This window comes from Mya arenaria, chromosome 4 (assembly GCF_026914265.1).
Source record: "Mya arenaria isolate MELC-2E11 chromosome 4, ASM2691426v1".
Lineage (NCBI taxonomy): Eukaryota > Metazoa > Mollusca > Bivalvia > Myida > Myidae > Mya > Mya arenaria.
This window is the reverse complement of record NC_069125.1, coordinates 65,923,395-65,942,171: the sequence shown is the minus strand read 5'-3', so window position 1 is coordinate 65,942,171 and position 18,777 is coordinate 65,923,395. Positions and strand designations below refer to the sequence as shown.

At 33.2% G+C, this 18,777-nt stretch overlaps 1 protein-coding gene and 2 long non-coding RNA genes across 8 annotated transcripts; 1 reads left to right on the top strand and 2 right to left on the bottom strand.

The window, feature by feature from the left end:
* Positions 1 to 33: 33 nt before the first annotated feature.
* Positions 34 to 10,444, bottom strand: LOC128230562 (uncharacterized). 5 transcript variants are annotated; one of them, XM_052942958.1, is made up of 8 exons: positions 10,333 to 10,444; positions 7,349 to 7,611; positions 6,440 to 6,710; positions 6,002 to 6,321; positions 5,732 to 5,871; positions 4,547 to 5,286; positions 2,722 to 2,937; positions 34 to 2,608 (listed from the first exon to the last, which is right to left on the bottom strand). In XM_052942958.1, the coding sequence occupies exons 2-8, from the start codon at positions 7,565 to 7,567 to the stop codon at positions 2,520 to 2,522; spliced, it is 1,995 nt and encodes a 664-aa protein (XP_052798918.1). In that variant the 5' UTR covers positions 7,568 to 7,611; positions 10,333 to 10,444; the 3' UTR covers positions 34 to 2,519. The 5 variants fall into 5 exon arrangements, with proteins under 5 accessions (XP_052798918.1, XP_052798915.1, XP_052798916.1 ...); XM_052942955.1 differs by lacking the exon at positions 10,333 to 10,444 and adding an exon at positions 9,297 to 9,403; XM_052942956.1 differs by lacking the exon at positions 10,333 to 10,444 and adding an exon at positions 8,678 to 8,882.
* On the top strand, positions 9,532 to 13,728 carry LOC128230564 (uncharacterized). Of its 2 annotated transcripts, none has more exons than XR_008260260.1 (4): positions 9,532 to 9,601; positions 10,940 to 11,146; positions 11,933 to 12,066; positions 12,419 to 13,728. It is a non-coding gene; the product is annotated as an uncharacterized LOC128230564 (long non-coding RNA). The 2 variants fall into 2 exon arrangements; XR_008260259.1 differs by lacking the exon at positions 9,532 to 9,601 and adding an exon at positions 10,521 to 10,642.
* Positions 13,729 to 14,131: 403 nt separating this feature from the next.
* LOC128230565 (uncharacterized) lies at positions 14,132 to 16,724 on the bottom strand. The gene is made up of 3 exons (XR_008260261.1): positions 16,553 to 16,724; positions 15,429 to 15,538; positions 14,132 to 14,550 (listed from the first exon to the last, which is right to left on the bottom strand). It is a non-coding gene; the product is annotated as an uncharacterized LOC128230565 (long non-coding RNA).
* Between the last annotated feature and the right edge of the window lie 2,053 nt (positions 16,725 to 18,777).

The window sequence follows — 18,777 nt, the reverse complement described above, 5'->3', positions numbered from 1 at the left end:
TTTTTTTTCTTATTTCAAAATGTATAAACAACATTTAAACTTGTATTCCATTTATTTGTTAACCAACATATAAAAGTAAGAATGTACATATGCTATAATTTTAAATTGGCAATTATGTGTACAAAGTATATCATTCTAAGCTGATTGTATAAGTATTAAGTATGAAGTTGATTCACGTATTTTTTATTGATAAAATATGTCAGCATTGGAACAAAACACTTTTTTATTTTGTGTATGCGGACCATGAGCAATTATAAATAAAACTGTTTAAGGGCAATCACACTGATTTGAATTATTAAATGATATAATTAAAGCATGCAACAAACGAGAAATGAAAAATGCTGATTTCAATTCAATTCAATTCATTTTATTCAAGTACTATCAAATTGGTATTCTGTTTGTAAATATTTATTCTTGTGTATGTATTACCATATACCATGTACATCCCCAGAAAATGGGGGAAATAAAGCTATATATAATAGATGGTATACATAGATTGTTAACTTCAATATTGTATTATCAGTTTCAGTAGACATTAAAGAGTAGAAATCATTAAAATTATTACCAGATGAATACCAATTACAAGATATTGTCTAAGAATAATATCGAATTTAGGACATTGAAAGAATGCATGATATTCACAATCAATAACTGTCAAATTTTGATTCAGACAATATATACAAAGTCTCTCATCTTGTGGAGTATTTATATATCTACCGAGTTCCATGTTTAGTTTATGGTTTGAACAGCGAACTCTAGCAAAAGCAATCTTATATTTTAATGGAATTTCCAGATGTAGGTACCTTTCTGTATTTCATAATGTTTTGTAATGTTTATAATGATGACACCTTGAGGAATCACTAACATCATGCCAGTTTTGGTCGAAACAGTCAATTATCCGTTGTCTAAATATATATATAAATAGATCCATATTTCCTACATCTTGAGCAATCGAAATGTATCCAAAACCGTGAATAAAAAAGATTTAATATTGGATGACCAAAAATTTCGCCCGGCGTCATCTAGCGATTTTAACATTTTGTAGCAGTGTTTAGGGTATCTATCATAGTTAATAGCTTACACCATTTAATGCAGTTAAAAAATAATTAACACACAGAGGAATATCGCCTTGACATAAGTATCAGTATTACAGAGCAGTAGGGCGTTACTTAACACAAGAGTTTGCATTCAGGTATTAGAAAATGTAATTTAAAAAAAACACACATCTGAAAAGTTATTTTATATAACTGTAATTCATAAACTTAACATTACTAATTTACATAACTATATCACAGAATCGCTGTCTTTATAAAGTATCATAGCACTCGAAAGTGGCTCAATAACTTGATATGTTCACAGTTTATGACCTAAATCACAGAAAGAGGACGGCAATATCAGTAATGAACTCTCGATATTGAGATAAAATGACAAGAATCAATATTTGTTTTATAATAATAATTGTTGTTGTTGTTGTTATTGTTGTTATTATTTTAATTTTATTAATACACTTATTATTATTATTATTATTATTATTATTATTAAATAACAAACATTGATTTTTTTTTTACACATTATGAGTTATACTTACGACTAATGAAAAATCGAGACCTCTTGTTTACCACAGAGTTTACTAGTTTATGATACATTGCTGTACAGCTCAAGTATGAGAGTTTAAAAAAACACTAACACATAAGTTCTGCATCGTTTTGGTAATAGTTTTACACATTATTTCCCTACGTATAAAACCCAAATTATACCAAAATACTATGGGGTCACACGATATCAACAGAGTGATGGTCGAATACCTTAAACACTTAGCATATAACTATTTTACTATATACTGAATTTAAGTTTAAAAACCAAAATTTTAAACCATTAAACTAGAACGGAAAAAGTCGAATATTAAAATTATGTGCAGTGTACTGTATAAAACCGTTTGAAAAGTTTGCAATAATTCAATTTGCTAAGGTGATTTTTCCCTGAAGCCATTAACAAATGGTGTTGCTGTTGTTCGGTTGACACAAATATGTTGACACTTGCTTTCCGGTGATTTACAGAGATTCATCAGTGCAATAAAAATAACAATTCACTGTTTCAAACGCAAATCAAAAAGTTGCCTCCGGTAAGCGCAGTGGTAAATAGCGCAGTCGCTTCTCACCTAGGCTACTAGGCTTGTACGGTTGGTTTGTGGCCACCAAACCGGACAAGTGTGTTTCCTCCGATCATCCTGCTTTCCCTCACCACACAAGACCACACCGTCGCTTAAAATCGTGCCATCGAGAGTGGTTGATATAATGTTGTAATAACTTGTTTCACAATCGTTGTAAAGTAGTATAAGTTTAAACTAAACGCCACTCGTAAATATAGCTTTTGGATGCCCATTCGGTGAAGTATGGAACGGACTTACACTGAAACAAACAATGTATCCTCTATTTATATCCCACTAGAATTTCATTAAACTTGACGAAATAAATACACATTGTTCTTTACAATCTCTTGAGAAGCGGTACAAGTTTGTCTTAAATGATTCTCTTGTCCACGGCAGGTGTAGTTGTCGTTTCTGACACCGGCGCAGCTGCTGAACCTCCCGCGTTTGGTTTTACACAGGCTAAATGCAAATAGAAAAAGTAGAATTTGCATCCGTAAATATTTTTTAATATTATTATGATGTAATGTATTGTAAGAAAAGATGAATAAATATTGAGAAAATGAATATGTTACCAGGTAAAAGCTGGATGTTTTCTCGTATTTTGACGATGTTTAGTAATTCATGAAACACGCTTCCTTTGGAGAAAATGTACTGGAGTGGTCCGTTGGTGGATATACGCCTCTCGACCGCTCCAGTTAGAAGTGCAATAACATGAACATTTTGAACGCTGTTCATATCATCCGCGCAAATAACGGCACCACTGTCACCGTTTACCGAAAACGGCTCATCTGAAATAAATAACAAGGGGTTGTAAATTTCACGGTTATTATATATTTTAAACATTTGTAGGAACGATATATCTATTATAGCTTAATGTAAGATGAAGTGTTAAACTTGAACTTAAAATACTCGCACAGAACAGAAAGAAATCCAAGAATTATGAACAATTCTACATTTTCCGCGATTGTTAAGAAATGATGTGAGAACAAGCAAAAATGGTGAATTATTGATATCCTTGCCTGATTAGGCAAGGACGATGTAATGGGAATCAAGTGTTTGTGAAATATTCCAACTGAAACATGTAATAAGGCTGCAGAGTGGTGGAGTCCTATGAAAATAGGGAATAAAATATGACTTTGCTAGCAATTCTTTAAAATAAAAGAATATTGTATATAGTGTAGCATTCAGATTTGACCTAGAAACTTAGTGGTTGACCCTGCATTACACAGTTTCGAACTAATAAACTGTTTCTACAAGATAAAGATTTTGACTAAGTTTCATCAGGACTAGGCAAGAAATATTGCAAAAAATATAGCCTCTAGAGTGTTAACATTGTAGATCTAACCTAATGAACTAGTGTTTGACCCCATGTGACTAAACTAATCCAATTTTTTATTAAGGCAAATATTCTGATTAAGTTTTATGAAGATTTGAGCGGATATATTGCATCTGTTTGTTCCCGAGATTCAACCTAGTTTCTGACTTCATGTGACCCAGTTTCAAATTAATTAATGATTCTATCAAGGAAACCTTCTGATAAAGCGTTACAAATGTTGAACAAGAAATATTGCCTCTATTATGCTCCAAAGAAATATGGTCTTAAGATTTTACCTATATATAGTGACTAGGATTTGACCCCATGCGAATTGCTTATAAAAGGCGTTGATATCTTTCAAGGTAACATTCTGTCCAATTGTGAATATAATCTGACCAATCATTTGACCTAGTGACTTAATATTGATCACATGTAAGCCAGGTTTCAAATTCCCCAATATATCATCAAGGGGGAACTTTCGGATTAAGTTTGATGAATAGAGGACAAAATATAATATTCCTAGTGTGTTCCAGATTTTTCTTAGATATAACCTTGTGAGCTAGTTTTTGACCCCTTTGACCCACTTTCACAAACGGTTGAGTCTTCGTGTTGGCCAATTTTAACAAAATCTAACCAAGATATGGCTCCGATGATATGGTTCCAGACAAAAAGTGTGACCTACTGGTCTTATTTTTTTATCACATGTGACCCAGTTTGAAATATATCCAAGCGTTTATCAAGGGAACCATTCTGATTAAGTTTGATGATTAGTTGACCAAATATGATGTCTCTATAGTTCCTCCCAAGGATTTGACAAAGTGACCTAGATTGTGTGCCCATGTGACAAACTTTACAAGCAGTAGTAATTTCATCAAGGGGAACAAATTGACAAAGAAAACTGACCAATCCCTACCAAGATATGGTTCTGGACAGTAAAAAAGCCCAATCCCGCACTCCAAAAAACAACAACAACAAACCTCCGGTTCGACGGGGATGATGATGACTATGTCTGACCTATACTCACTATCTTAGAACAGTTTAAACTAAAAGATCATAATATATATTGATAGGACATATTTTACCCATGGTTGATTGAATGTGAACGACGTATGGCCCAGGTAATTCATAGATTGTTTTGCATTTGCCTTCAATCTCATTACATACTTCCATCACAGACTTATCAATGTAGTCTAACGATATGATTCTTCCTAAAGTAATTCCCGAGGATTCTTTATTCCCGTCGTATTTCTTTTGGCAAGTGTGCTTATAAACATCAAGTCCAACTGGCAGTTCTCCGTTAAAAACATCCCAAGTCTTGGCATCTCTTCCGTCCGATCTTTTTAACTCTGTTTTCACATATTTCTTGTTTAGCGTTATTTCTATAGTTGCAATATCTAAAAATTCATCTTCATGACAATTTTGAGCTGAATTGTACTGAACTTTCCCAAGCGGTCTGAATTGTTTTCCATGGTCAATATAAACATCAACAGATTCATCGCAGCCTGATACACAATGTCCACATGTTATACCAAGCAGACGATCCTGCGAATCAATTTCCTTTTTCATAAAACAGCCTAAACTTCCAAGCTTGAAAGAAAGCGGATCATCATGGGTCTTTTGCGCTCTTATTGTTTTTCCCTGTTCTGCCCAAAACCCTGAATGCTTTACGTATCTGATTACTTCGGATTCAAAATCAAAATTGAAATTCTTTTCTTTCATTGCACGTCTAATGCTCTCCTTATCCTTTTCAGCAAGAGCCTTCTTCACGTCGATCACAAACTTGCCATGTCTGTGACCACAACCAGTGACATCTGGGTGATTCCTGCCAAAATAACTAAAATACTGAATTCATTGCATGAATTACTAGATAATATTTTCTCATTGTATCAGTTTAATGACAACATGCAGTTGCATACTTTTGTATACTATTGTATTGCTAAAATAACTTTAAAAAAAATGTATGTTGAAAGTATTACGGACAAAAGGACGGAGATAAGCGGTAATCTGATATTACTTTCTGATGTCATTATTTGATATCACTATCTTCTTCGTAAGAGATAATTATCATTAAACACATGTGGTTGAAATTTTGACAGCAAACACGTTAACGGTCTATTTTGACATGTCATTTCACAAAATGGCACATTGAAGAATTTAAAGTACATGTTGTATTAGATTAATGTTGTGTTTTTTTACAAATTGCAATTAATAAAGCCGTTAAGTCTAAGTACTTAGAAAGAATGCGAAAAAAAAGTAACGGAACCTACTGCAAAAGTTTATATTGTAGTTCACGTGGTATTTTCAGTATGGTAGGGAGTAGGACGTCAATCTGTACATTCGTTGACCGGAGGAATCCAGTAAGCTCAAATTGTTTCCTTGACAACATGGAGATGGAAACAATTTGTTCCTGTTGATGAGACATTCAGTGCAAAGTGAAGCATACATATTTCCCTAACACCATCATACATATTCAGCATTAATAATAGATAAAAATGAAATAAATTTCATTACAGTTATAATTATAATAAATAATTTACCTTCATGAACTTGACGAATTTGTGTTCGATATCTTGCAAACCTTGAACAATAAAGCTAACAAGCTCCATCCCAATCTTCATTAATTTTCTTTCATCGGAGCTCGTAACATCTATTAAATTATGTACTTCAAGTTCCATGATTTTCTTTTCGACGTCAAAAAAATTGACTCCCTGAAAATCTAGTATGACAGACTGTGGTAGGCAGCATGCTCTTGAAAGGCCTTCGCAAAATGTTGCGCGTGTCTTTTTTAGGACGACTGTTTTTATAGCGAAGATGAAAGCAGATTTATCTTTCTTTTCCGGCTCTTTTTTTGCATGTTCTAAAACATTAAATGTGAATAATGTAGTATCATTCTACGTGTGTTCAATGCTATAATGGGTGTTAAAAATATGGAATAAAAATGTTTGTATAATATAGAAAACATGCATTCGACCTACCTCTCACAACTTCGTGAATAGCTCTTTTTACTGGTTTTGATTTGTCAATGGAACTCGTTTGCTGAGTCAAATCGCTGAACTCCTTACAGCCTCTTGGGATCAGTTTATTGATGAAAGAATACACACTTTCAAATAATGAGATCACTCTTGTTTCCAGTTCTGCCTGAATTAGTTTGTTCAACTTTGTATCCTCTGTCATATAACGACTGTCGTCTGTATTGTAGAAAATAAGACCCTTTTCCCCGCAAAATGAGTCCTGCCATTTCTCGATCTGTGGCATATTTGAAAAATGCTTTATATAGGCTTTCATATTATCAATATTATTTTCAAATACATTGTTGAAGATCCCCGTGGAAGTTTCTTATCATGTTTTACATCAGTTATTTATTTGTACGTGAACATTAAAATCATACTATTTATGTATATCACAATCTATCACATATAGATTATATTTAACTTTTAAACCGCATTATGAAATTAATGCCCTCATTTAAATTCAAACACGTTTTATTATTCTGTCAATAAAAAGTGAAACCAGGTTGTCTATTACACCGAAAACAGTAGAACATAAATGTACATTATCATAGCCGGAACCAGTCTGACTCACTGGAGCTCGCAAAACAGTTTTATCCACTTTCCAAAGCTTTCGATATTTGAGTGAGAATGGTAAAAATGCCAAAAACTTTTGACAATCAAAATGAGTTGTAGGACTGGTAATATTTGGAAGTCTTTCGCGATGTCTTTTGATATTAATTTATAGTTCAAGAACATAACAGTGTTATTTCAATGACAAGATAATTGAAAAGAATATAACACAAATAGAATGGTACATTTACATTTACTAGTTCTTTAGAACGACATGCGTTTTGTTTGTTATAATAAGATACTGATCAATCTTAAATTACTTACAGTGGTATTGTTGACAAGAACCACGCATATCCGGGAGAAACAACTTGCACCAGACCACCGAGGCCTAACGGATTCACGAACAGCTCCGTCATCCATAGAATTGTCTTCAACAATCAGCTCCTTCCACGTGAACATCTCCTCATTAATTGCATCGTCCCTCCCGACAAATACTTCAACTTTTTCATTAAACTGATCAAACGCTTTCAAGATGTCTTCCATGTGTTTTGGGCCAAACAATGTACATTTTGCGAAATCATTCTTTTCTGGTGAAAAAAAAATCAAGGTAATTCTGCACGATCTACGTAAAGTAAGTATATCTGTTTACACATTTATGTTTATGAATTGTGTAATTGGTCTTGATATACAGAACAGAAACTTCCTCTACAATGTTATCACTAATTCGTATACACGTTAAATAATTATATTAATGACAAACTTAGCTTACCGACAATTTCCTGAAATTTTGGAACAAATCTACGTAGGCGTTGGTGAAAATAGAAGTAACGCGGATAGAACGATGAAGGAATAATAAACCTTTTAAACTCCATTTTCTATCTACTTTCGCTTTACGTTACCTTGTAATTACATACAGGATATTCAAGTGCGGAATTCCAAAATATTTAATCAAAACGGCTATCGGAGTTTCATGTTTTATTTAAAGCCGTTTTTACCCTCAAGTTCAAATATTATAACTGAAATGAAAGTTAAATTAAAGTCATGGGCTGCATATCATTGCTATATCCCTGATTGAACTATTTTAATGTTCACGTTATCATGTATCAACGGCATAACTGAAGAAACTAAACCAACATCAGAAATTGTGATTTCTTCCCTGCTTTTCGGAGAAATATGCAGTTTTATCAGTGAAAGAAAAACTATGAAAATATTCACTTCAACCTAATTATGAATCAACAGTATAAACTGGAAGACCTTCTTTTAAAATCAAATTAAGTAACAAACCCTTGATCAAAACTCAGTACCCCACTTTTAAAACTGAAACTTGATGTAAAAAAAAATCACTTGATATTAAACAAAAGATTGCTTATATTTAAATAAAAAAAATCATTTCGGGGACCCGTGAGTAAACACAACTTACTTTTCGTTTATTGGGGGAAATGTAAATTTATACTATTTCTAAACGTATTATTGAAGATGAGTGCTCAAATATTTGTGATTGTACTAAATCACGAAACTAAAAACGCGAACAGAAATTATATGTAATATTAACTATTTAATATATTTACAAACCTGTTGACTTTGTATTACGACTTTACCGGAAAATTCACACAACAATGTTACCGTATGATTCTAATAGCTAAAATACCCCACCATTAATTTAATCTGCAAAACGACGATGCGTGGTCTGCACTCTCCCGCTGTTAAGCGCTGGGCCCCGTTTTACTAACAGTTCGTAAGTTGTGCGTAAGTTTTTACGTACATTTTCAACTTACGTAAATAATACGAATTGCGTACGTGCGTTTTACTAAAATTTCGTAAGTGTAAATATTTGCGTACGAATAAATAATGCGTAACTCTCCGATTGGAGGTAGAAATCTCTCTTGGCGCGCACCTGTCAAAAAGATAAACAATGGCGACGCCGCAAAAGTTTAAAAGGAAAGAGAATTGGTCCAGAGCAGAGCATGAAATGCTGAGGTATTCATTCCTTGATGAAAGCCATGCCATTGAAAGCAAGTCCAACCATTACTCATGTCGATGAGAAAAATCGTGGAAGAGGAATGAAAAGAGGTGGGGTATTTTTTTTAAATATTGTTTTGGAACTTTGACTTAGTCCAAATAATTGTACGTTGACGGATTTTTTTAGATTTTTGATATGGCAAATCCTTCACGTACAAATTGTTTAGTATCAAAAGTGGGTAGTTGTTCCGATCAGGATTCCGGGTTAAAGCATATAGCGTCTATAAAATATCATAAAAACAAGAAATATTACCAGATAATGTTATTTTATATTAGTTCCGTACACAAAAAATAAATATCCAACTTATAATTATGAGTTTGACGACTTTTCTTCATTTCATTCTGTCAAAACATATATACATGACGGGCACCTGCAAGGCTTCAGGGCACAGTTTTAAATCGCTCGGAACATTTCGGCCATGGCCGAGTTGCTACGATTGTGTAACGAGGTCTATCTCGAAGCTTTGTCGGAGGAGGCCGAGTTATTACGATTGTATCGAGTTGTTCCCCTTCGCATAATTGTTTTCTGTGTCAGTCAACTTTCGTTTTATTGGAAAGGTAAACAACTTGTTTTAATGCATTAAATGCTTGTTTAGTGCAAAATTATATTTCACTTACATGGATAAATATGAATATAACTCTTTATGATCAATTTCAACCATAAAATACTTCATTTAAAACAATTTCAATATTTTTAAAACACCCCCGTTTTTTGCACATTCCCGTTTAGACGTTAGGGATTGGAAGAATCCTGTATAACACGTCTATTATTTTAGACTAAACTTTGACTATGACGGATGACGACAATCAGCTACTATGTTACAGTTTTATACTGATTTTTTATATAAGTATAGTTGTTTTATTCAAATATTGTAACGATTTGTTTCACAAAGGTATCCATATATGTTAATTTGTAAGTTACACATGTATTTGTATAGCTAAAGAACTTCAGCGAACACGTTATATATTACATTTTTGGACGTGTGTTGTAAACATCAAACAAATAAATATCAACATTAAAGTTATGGAAGCCAGAACTAGTATTTTAAGTGTCAGCCGTCGGGCACACACTCTTTCTTTCACAATTTATTGTTAGTATGTTTTGATCATAGCACCCGCCCGTCCTAGTCCAAATAATTGTACGTTGACGGATTTTTTTTTAGATTTTTGATATGGCAAATCCTTCATGTACAAATTGTTAAGTATCAAAAGTGGGTAGTTGTTCCAATCAGGATTCCGGGTTAAAGCATATAGCGTCTATAAAATATCATAAAAACAAGAAATATTACCAGATAATGTTATTTTATATTAGTTCCGTACACACAAAATAAATATCCAACTTATAATTATGAGTTTGGCGGCTTTTCTTCATTTCATTCTGTCAAAACATTACGATATATACATGAAGGGCACCTGCAAGGCTTTAGGGCACAGTTTTAAATCGCTCGGAACATTTCGGCCATGGCCGAGTTGTAACGATTGTATACGAGGTCTATCTCGAAGCTTTGTCGGAGGAGGCCGAGTTATTACGATTGTATCGAGTTGTTCCCCTTCGCATAATTGTTGTCTGTGTCAGTCAACTTTCGTTTTATTGGAAAGGTAAACAACATGTTTTAATGCATTAAATGCTTGTTCAGTGCAAAATAACATTTCACTTACATGGTAAAATATGAATATAACTCTTTATGATCAATTTCAACCTTAAAATACTTCACTTAAAACAATTTCAATATTTTTATAACACCCCCGTTTTTTGCACATTCCCGTATAGACGTTAGGGATTGGAAGAATCCCGTATAACACGTCTATTATTTTAGACTACCGCCCGTCCCTGATATCCTCTAGTCTAAGAAGCTTTAGTAATAAAATTTAAAGAAAAAAATATTTGACTTTCAGACTGAATGCCCAGGGTGTCTGCATTAGAACTCTTGATGAGTTTAATAAGAAATTAACCAACATCAAGATGGACGTGAAGAGGAGGCGTCAGATGGCAGCGCTGACAGGTGGTGTGACTCCGTATCTGTTCTGATACATAGAAGGGCCACTTCTGGCCTATATATCTACGGGGTGACTCCTCCAAAGTTCAATGAGCAGGAGGAGAAGGTAAAGTATTACTTATTTGCAACTTATCTTTCATCTTTAATTATTTCAGGAATCTTACAATTATAGTTAAAATCACGTTAAAGTTATTGTTTTGTTAATACATATTTAAAGCTGGGCTCTCACAGATTGAGCGTTTTGACAACTTTTCTATTTTATTGTCTTGAAACGAGCCAATTTTTGCGAAAATCCTTTTAAACCAGTTATATAAGACAGCTGACAAAATATTAGATCTCAGATTTTAATAAATAAGTTCCAAAATTGATGTTTTATGCATTTTTCATTAACTGTTACTAACGGTCTAAGCCATAAAATATTAATTTTCGGAAAAATGAAAATATACGATCTGATTTTTTTGTCAGCAATCTTCTATCATTGGTTTACATATATCTATGCAAAACATTGCCCTTTCCAAGACAAAAAATAAAAAAAAGTTGCAAAAATGGTAAATCTGTGAGAGTGCAGCTTTAAAATTCCATTACAAGATGCTTTTTTGGAAATTTGGTAAAATTGTTTTACAGATGATTCAGCTGATTGGTGATTAAGCCATAGTTTTTTTTCTGGGGTTGACACCTTTACTTAAAATAGTAAGATTTCTTACCTGCCTCAAATGAATATCATGGATGTATCGGTCAATATTTTTTTAATAAAGGTGTTATTAAATTTGAATAAAAATGAGCATATAATGATGTTATTCTAAAAGAATTGGTGATTCTCAGGTCATTTATATGTATATTTTTTATTTTAAATAACACTTATGTATTTATATGTGAATATATTTTACTGCAGAAACAAGTCCATCATCTTTGGTGCTGCACCATACTGCCAAAACAGCTACATGTTCATCGTTTGCAGTTATGTCAATTTACCTCCAACATAGTGTTTCCTGCAATGTCCCAGGGGGCTGCCATGATTCCAAAAAGGTAGAACACAAAATATGACTAAGTAAACATACAAACTTGAGACAGACTGTGTTATGGCAGTGTCTTCATGCCAAAAGAGTCATGCAATGGATACAAAAGGTTAAACAGTTACTATCAAAACCCCAAAACTGTGAAAAATATATATTAAAATGAAACTTTAAGCCACACCAAAGTGGTCACTGGAGCAAGTACTCAGATTTTTGTACATGCTATTAAGATATTTATGCATAAAATTATAGGTCAGACAGTACCTTTCTGTCTAAATATTTTTACATTTGAAATTCTTTTTTTAAAGACTAAGTAAGACTTTGAAAAAAGTACTTATATAAATGGGTGTATTTTTATATTTCAGTACAACACCAACTGCAGCAAAATTGACAAGAGTTTCCAAGATTCCATCTACAAGCAACTTGAAAAGACTTCTTAAATGCCAGAGTGAGCTCTATGAGCAAATATTACATCAACAAAAACTGACAATTGACTGTCTCCTTTATTACAATTTATTTCATGAATGATAACTTAAATAAAATGTGACTCAGCAACTGTTTTAAATCAACAAACATTCTAACATAAACCTTTGAAGTCTTATAGTAGAATCATATACCTGGAAGTCTTTGATTATTTTATCTACTTAAAAAACTCACAATCCACTTAAATATTGCTGACACTTGAAGCTTTTCATATTTTATTCACTATTGCATTTAATAAATCTTTATTTACCTGTCAACCTATTCATATTCAAGTATAAATCTAATATTAAAATACATATGGAAAAGCACTTTCATTTAAAGTGACATCTATCAAACATTGTAATCACAAAAAAGGGGCTCATAATCATACATTTTATGATATGGTATTTTTTTACCAATAGCTGAATGTGTAAATTGGTTATTGTTTAGAGAGATAATATGTCAATTTATTTGTTTTGTAAATGTGTTTTTAAATTGTTATTTATACTGTCAACACTATTTTAACATATTTATGATTGTCAGCCTTCATGTACTGTTTTGTTCATTGTTATAATCATCTTCTCCATAAGTAATGTCAGTGATTATCAAAATGATACCGCATCAAATTCATGTATAATCATTTTTAAAGGGACTTGTTCATGTTTTATATGGTTAGACATTGATTTTTTTATTTCCTATGAAATGTGAACAAAATGCTTGTAGCAATGATAAAACACTACAAAAGTTTAAATAAGCTCAGAAAATATGGCATAAAATGCTTTATTTTGCCAAAGTCAGGCTATTTAAAATTAAATCATTTTAGGCTTAGATTTACTATTAAAATGTTGTTCATATGATTATAGCAGTTGCTTTTTGGTCTTTCTTCATAAAAGTTGGTAAAATAATTCAATTTCAACAATTTGAAAATAAATAATCTATTAACAGTCCCTTTCTGATAATGATTGCTACTATTGTGTTGTTGTTTTTCAAGTTAAACTTGATGTAAAATGTCAATTTTAAATTCACACAAATAAAGTTTTCACTTATTTCACAGATAGATATGTTTTACCTTTGTCTTTTCACTTTGTTGAAATAATAATAATGATACATCTATGGAATTCAAATATTAGCACAAACACTTCATGTTATTGAGATATTGAGATGCACACTTTCTATTTTGTATTGAATAATTAATAAAATCCCTAGAATGACATTTTATTCCTCTTGATTGCTTTTACTTCAATACATACTGCAAAAATGGTGCCACCAACAATGCAAAAAAAACTAAGTGCAATAACTACCCTTGACAGTATTATGAGTTTTTGTTGTTTACCATTATACAGAGGAACATGACCTGCCTACAAACTATGAGATCTTGGATTCAATCCAAAACTACTTTTGTGATTTTCCACATCAACACTCAGTAATGTTGATTTGGGAAACAAGACAGTTTATAAAACAAACATATACCCTATGTCAATAAGTATTTTACTGTATATAAACATATCAAATTAATACATTCACAAGTGGGCAAGAAATCAGAACAAAAATCACATTACATAAATACTGTAAGAGAAACATCATTCAACAGATTACAAAATCAAAGTATTTTTTAAGTTAACAATGTTTAAAAAATAACCTCAAATGTCTATTCATTACAATTTAAACGGTTGAAATTGTTCAAAATAACTATAAAAGAAAAAATAACAGTTTTTAATAACCAAAAGTTCATTAAAAATGGAATGGTAAGCATTTTGACACTTGTGAAGACAAAAATAACAATAAATGTTTAAATAACAATAAATGTTTTGGATGACTAACTAACACATCCAGGGTATTTATATTGAAATCTGGCAATGAGGGCTGCTCTTGCCCTCTGGTCATTTGGGTCAACTAGCCACAAGTGTGGTGGTGCATTTCCTGGTGCAACTTGAATCTGTCCATCAAACTGCACCCCTCCATCAATGCACAATAATGCTGTGCAGCAAACTTCTCTGGGGTGATCTGCAAAAATCCTCCTGTTTTATGAAGGCATCTGATTAAAAATAAATGATTTTGTTTAAATATAGAAAAAATGTTCATTGGAAAATAACATATAACAGATGAAATGCCTTATGGCTTTCTATAATATGCTTCCAGGTGAGAAGACTTTTATCAAAGAAATATATTTTTATAGGATATTTTACTATTTGGATGTTTATAACACAATTCCACTACATTACATAAGAATTAAAACTATTGGTACAAAATTTCAAGTGAGCAGTAAAATTATAATATTCAACAGACTTGCTAACTAGCTTTCCATTATGATTAAGTTACATTGAACAGGAATGGTTTATAAAAAAACCTGTTGAACATAGAAATAGCCTGCTTGACTATTCCACAAGTTTTAATGTAATTCATTGAAAGACTGTATGTCAACTTTTAACTGAAAAAGGTGATTTAATTCATTTCATGAATAAGAATGTTCCTAATTGTCTAAATTGGCTTTGCTTTTATAGGTATAAAATCTATTTAGTAAGCCTGTCATAAAGTTGAATACATTACTGAAAAAAGACAATGGAATGTGCACATTAACATTGTCATTGTTGCTCACAAAACAGTATCCACAACTTCAAAGTGGAACCCATCCAGGCTATTTATATTAACTTAAATTATTATTTTCTATGAAATATTTATGATTAACAATTACACTGCCCATGCTTAGAGCCTATTTTTTCTTGATGAGAAAGAACATAATTAGTAGGAAAATGTGTATGAATTTTCAAGATCCAATATCACATATTGGATTTAATTATATATATTTCAAATGTATGTTAAAAAAAAGTTTGATACATCTTTAAAATTTCATTTTCATGCAACACCAAATAAATTATTGAAATCATTAAATGATCAGCATGAAGTTTTACTTACTTGCCAAACAGATAGTATCATACACATACAGAGCTTCTGGAGACGCCATAAACAAGTCCACCCTCACTTTAGAATTCCCCTTTCGCCAACAACTGCGGTGTTATGAGGAGCTTCCGGTACAACAAAGAACAAAACAATTTAATATAATATAACACTTCTTTTTGAAACATACATATATAAAATGAAGGTAATATGTGGGTACCGGTAACATGTATATATCAAAATTTTGAACTAGACATACAGCACTGAAAAAACAACAAGTTTTATGCTTATCGATAGCTTACCCGATAACCACATTAAATTTTAGCCAAATGACATCATACTGAGAACTAAACTAAATGACATCGTTGCGTTTCCTTCCCGGCATTAAATGTTTGTATTAATGTATCATTGTATGCATTTTTAAAATAAAACGGTAGATTTTGAAATGAAAGGAGAATATGAGGTTGATTACAGAAGAGTTTGGAAGTAATCAAGGCAACAACGATTGTGTTGCAACAAAGTTTTTGGAAGAAAAGCGCAACAATAAGCGAAAACCCTACCTGAGTGACTCTATTTGTATCAATTACCGGTAAAATGATGTTTACCTAGATGTGCCATTGCGGCAAGAGCCAAGACTAAAATATTTCCAGTACACAGCACATTTCAGTTTGTAGATTATAAGTTGCAAATAAATGAATGTCATGCAATATCACATATTGGGATTAAATGACACCCAAAAGAAATAAAGCACAAACACTATTACAAACAACTTTTTTTAAATCTCAGACACTCGTTTCCTTCATCCGGATAGAGAGAATATTCGGATAAAAATTTAAATTTCACATTACAGTACGTTGATAAAAACAATCCACAGTCTTTCAAAACACGTTTAAACCATGATTTAATATCTACGATGTGCTCCTCCGATGCCTTTGTTTTCAAATCAGTTGGAAAAGAAAGTTATGTGAAAGTTTGTAAAACAACAGTTTCAAGCGTTGACACATCCAAGGTGAAGGTCAGATCTGAGAAAGGGAGGCTATCATGAAAGAACTTAATGCTATAGAAACGAGCTATAGAAATGAGCTATTGAAACGCTTACTGTACCATCAGATTTTATCTCATCAAATATAAACATTTTTTACCTTTGTCATCACTGGAGTGGCATGAATTCGCATGGTTTTTGGTTTAATGTCGTCTTCAATGAGGTCGTGCAAATCATTTATTGGCTGCCTGGATAATCTGTACTTTAGTTTTACCTCACTATCGTTCAAATTATTAACAAATCTACTCTATCGCGAAAATTACGGGGTTGTCGACGTCGGGGATCTCATCCGTCGGCCATATTTACGCTTTTCATAACAAACTTACGGATGCTTTTTTTTAACGTAGTTTTACGCAAAAACTTACGTGCATACGTACGTACGAACTATTTAGTAAGACGCAGTTACGCTAAAAAATTGTGCGTACGCAAAAACTTACGGAAATATTGGAGTTACGCTTACGTAAGTCCTTTAGTAAAACTCAGTAAGCTATCTAGCACAGAGAAGCAATGCTTACTTTAGCTGATCTTCCTTTTATTTTGATATCATTTTTTAGCTTAACGCTCGACTTTAATGCAATTTTTGGACATTTTTTTTTTCATTTTTCAAATTGATGTTACTCATATACGTAAGTGCGTAACGCTGGCTACGCCCCTGGATAAAACAAACTTGATACGTTTTTAGTCCAATGCTGATTCATTTTTTTTTCTTGTAATGTTTTCAAATGTATGCATGCGCTGTTTAATTTAAATTGTTTGATACATTACCTTTTACTATTTGAATTATAGATGCACAAATCAAAGTCGGATCATTGTTTGAGGGATATCTTATGGGTGACAACGGGATATACAAAAAGGGGAAACTGGGAAAATAAGAATTGGTTTTATTTCAGTGTATAATCGTTTTCTCAAGGGCAGTAATGTCATTTTTTTTAGAAACAACTTTGTGCAACGAATGAAGAGCAATTGTTTCTTTGCGGTGACAGCTGTTTTAGATAAAAATAATTAAATATATGTGTATTAAAATATCTCGTGAAAACAATGCATGTTCTCCCAGATACCCATGACTGACCAATCGCGTTACACTCCATTCATTGTCGGATACTCAGCACTAACCCATCCCGTTACACTCCATTCATTGTCGTATACACAGGACTGACCTATCCCGTTACTCTCCATTCATTGTCGTATACAACGGACTAACCCATCCCGTTACACTCCATTCATTGTCGTATACACAGGACTGACCCTTCCCGTTACACTACATTCATTGTCGGATACCCAGAACTGACCAATCCCGTCACACTCCATTCATTGTCGGATACACAGGACTGCTCAATCCCGTTACACTACTTTCATTGTCGGATACGCAGAACATACCCATCCCCTTATACTCCTGATCCATCCCGTTACACTACATGTATTGTCGGATACTCAGGGCTGACCCACCCCGTTACACTTCATTCATTGCCGGATACCCAGGATTGACCCACCCCGTTACACTTCATTCATTGCCGGATACCCAGGATTGACCTATCCCGTTACACTCCATTTATTGTCGGATATTCAGGACTGACCCACCCCGTTACACTTCATTCATTGCCAGATACCCAGGATTGACCTATCCCGTTACACTACATTTATTGTCGGATACTCATGACTGACCCATCCCCTTACACTCCATTCATTATCGGATACTCATGACTGACGCATCCCCTTACACTCCATTCATTGTCGGATACACAGGACTGACCCATCCCGTTATACTCCATTCATTGTCGGAAACTTAGGACAGACTCATCCCGTTACACTACTTTCATTGTCGGATACGCAGAACTTACCCATCCCGTAACATTACATACATTGTCGTATACACAGGACTGACCAATCCCGTTACACTACATTCATTGTCGTATACACAGGACTGACCCATCCCGTTACACTCCATTCATTGCCGGATACCCAGGATTGACCTATCCCGTTACACTAACCGGGTGGGGTTCTCGTCCCCTATCTATAACATATTAAAACGTAACTCCAAATACATTTTCCATATTTAATTCATATATCAACTCGCTTTAATTCATTGTCGGATACTCATGACTGACCCATCCCGTTACACTTCATTCATTGCCGGATACTCATGACTGACCCATCCCGTTACACTCCATTCATTGTCGGATACACAGGACTGACCTACCCCCTTATACTCCATTCATTGTCGGATACACAGGACTGAACCTTACCGTTACACTCAATTCATTTTCGAATACACAGGACTAACCCATCCCGTTACACTCCATTCATTGTCGTATACACAGGATTGAC